Source organism: Arachis ipaensis, chromosome B10, assembly GCF_000816755.2.
Source record: "Arachis ipaensis cultivar K30076 chromosome B10, Araip1.1, whole genome shotgun sequence".
Lineage (NCBI taxonomy): Eukaryota > Viridiplantae > Streptophyta > Magnoliopsida > Fabales > Fabaceae > Arachis > Arachis ipaensis.
The window spans coordinates 122,892,737-122,895,720 of NC_029794.2; the positions used below are offsets into that span (position 1 = coordinate 122,892,737).

A 2,984-nucleotide genomic window follows, 5' to 3' on the forward strand; every position below is an offset into this window, starting at 1 on the left:
GAAACTGGAGGAAGAACTAGTTCATATCCTCGTTAAGCACAAGCAATACCTTGAACCGGAATCTTTCGCGAACGAGGCCGGTTCAGTTGATCTGGTTAATCCTGCGTTAATTCCAGATCTCAAGAGCATTGCAAATGTCATGTTCGGTTCCAAGTACCATCAGGAGTTTTGCCAGACTTTCATTTCTTCGAGACGCGACGCCTTGGACGAGTTCTTCGTGGTTCTTGAAATAGAAAGATTCAGCAACGAGAACGTCATGAAAATGGAAGGGAATTGCTTGAATCGCGAGATAAAGAAGTGGATTCGCGCCGTGAAGATAGTCTTTCAGGTGTATCTCGTCGCAGAGAAACGGTTGTGTAAGCAAATTCTTGGAGACTTCAACGACTCTGTTTATCAGTTCTGCTTCGCCGAGATAACTTTGAGTTTCGTGTTGAAACTTTTGAATTTTGGTGAGGCCGTAGCAATGGGAAACCGTTCACCGGAGAAACTGTTCTGTTTTCTAGACATCTATGAAGTTTTGGAGAATCTCGCTGTCTATGTAGACATTTTGTTCTTTGAAGAATTTGGTTCATTTGTAAGAGATGAGTTTCACAAGCTTCTAAACAAGTTTGGTGAAGCTTCAAAGTTCACATTTTTAGCATTTAAAAATGCTATTGCAAATGATCCTTCAAAGGCGCGATTCCCTGGTGGCGGAGTTCACCATCTTACCAAATATGTAATGAATTTCATCAAGACACTGGCGGAATATGGCGAGGCACTCAACCTTCTCCTGGCGGACGAGACTCCGGCCGACCCAGAAGGCAATGATGACGATGACAGCCATCCTTTGGCTGGCGAATTCTGGTCGGTGGCGGCCACTCTTGAATCCAACCTGATCAGTAAGTCCAAATTGTACAAAGATGTGGCATTGCAACATGTATTCATGATGAATAACATTCACTACATGGTCCAAAAGGCTAAGTCCTCGGAACTAAGCTTAGTGTTCGGCGATCGATGGCTTCGTCGGCACGTTGCCAAGTTCCGAGATAATGCTAGAAGCTATGAGAGGGTAACTTGGGGTCCAATACTCTCTATTCTGAAACAAGAAAACGCTGAATTGAATTGCACTTCTTCGAAGGAAAATCTAAAGAAAAAGTGCAAAGATTTCAATGCTTCTTTTAGTGAAACCTATAGGTCACAAACAGGGTGGTATATTCCAGATACTGAACTCCGTGAAGATGTACAAATCTCAATTTCTCAGAAAGTTGTTCATGCTTACCGGCAATTCACTGGGAGATATTCATCAACCATTGATGAGAAGTGGAAAAAGCACACTGTGGATGATATAGAGAACTATGTATTGGACCTTTTTGTAGGTTCACCAAAATCTTTGCATTATTTTTCATCATCAGCACAGATACTGAAAAGGGATAAGAGTGTTTGATGAAGATTTTTTTTTTCATTTTTTCTTTTTGTTGTCTTAGTTTTAGCAATTGGGGATACCATTTACAATATTTTAGTTTTCTTATACCATTGACATTAAATAAAACTAATGTGGCCTCACCTTGTTACTCAATTTGGATGAACATATTGTGTTCTTATTACATGACAACTTTGTAAACATTTTACATAAATGAGTTTTTATTGGCTTTTGTCTTTATAAAAACGGGTTGAATATCTAAATTTAAGTAATCTATTTTTAAGTTTTGGACATTATTATGTAGTATTAAGTCTTAAAACTTTATAATTAGTGTATATGATAAGATAAAACAAAATAATAGTATAGAATTTTTATGATGTAAATTTTTTATAATTAGGATCAGATCAATATAAAATATATATTAGGAATAACCACTAAAAATGTCCTCGAATTATTCAAACACTGATAATAATGACCTCTATTTTATTATCGACAAAAATAACTTTTAATAATTTAAGAACGTGCATAAAATACCCATCCGTCAAGAAAAATATATTCCGTTAACGGAAAAACATACGTGACGCTCTTTCTCTCCCTTATTTCTTCTTCTTCCTCACAATGTATCCCCATCTCCATCCCCAAAATTAATTACCCTAAACCCCGAATCTTCCAAATCTCTATGCTCTTCTTTTCCTCCTGATGCCATAGCCACTGCTTTGTCTACTTCTCTTCAGAACATCAGAAGCTACAGCACAACATTCAAAAACTACACCCAGAACTATAACGCGAGTACGATCGGAATTGAAGGGAAGCTTGACGGTTGGAGCTGGAAGGCGAGCGCCACAACCAGAACTGAAAGGCGAGCACTGCCGGATCTGGAAGGCAAGCGTCGCCGGGTCTGGAAGGCGAGCTTCACGGGTGGGAGTTGGCTCCGTCCCAATTCTCTTTCCTCCATTCACAACAACAACCTATGCCTTCTCCATTATTTCGCTCACTGTCGTTGACTTAGCTCTTCACCATTCGCTTCTGATTTTGTTTCTATTTTTAAATCTGTTGTTGAAATCAGAGTGAATTATTATTGGTATTGTTGTTGTTGTTGTTAATGGACTCTGAGAGTTGGATGAATTTTTAGAGGGATGACGATGAGATATGCTGGCGGCAAGATGGGTAAATGTTATAGTTTGAGTTTCAGATTGGGGTGAGATTCATGGTGTTACAGTAAATATGAGAAGATGGCGACCATGTGATGGTAGCAAGGGTGAGGATGCAGGTAATGGTTCAGGTGTGGTGGGCTTGAGGGAATTGAATAAGTGGTGTATGTCGAGTGGTAATAGTGACTGTGACGGAAGAGAGAGAGAATCTCCGTTTGCCACATCAGACATTTTCATAAATGGAATATGCCTCTTATAACGAATGGGTATTTTGTGTACGGTTTTAAATTATAAAAGATTATTTTTGTTATTAATAAAAGTAGAGATCATTATTGTCAGCGTTTGAATAATTCAAAAATGTTTTTGGTAATTAACCCATATATATTATAAAAAAAATTTACATTATCATCTAATTGTTTTAATTACTAATTACT

General features: G+C 38.1%; 1 protein-coding gene across 1 annotated transcript in view; it reads left to right on the plus strand.

Annotated features, from left to right (window-relative positions):
• LOC107621115 (exocyst complex component EXO70B1-like) overlaps window positions 1-1,566 on the plus strand; it is a 1,884-nt gene extending 318 nt beyond the window's left edge. Inside the window, exon 2 of the mRNA XM_016323152.2 lies at window positions 2-1,566. Coding sequence (XP_016178638.1) covers window positions 2-1,423 — 1,422 coding nt within the window. The 3' untranslated portion in view covers window positions 1,424-1,566. The remainder of the gene's footprint in view (window position 1) is intronic.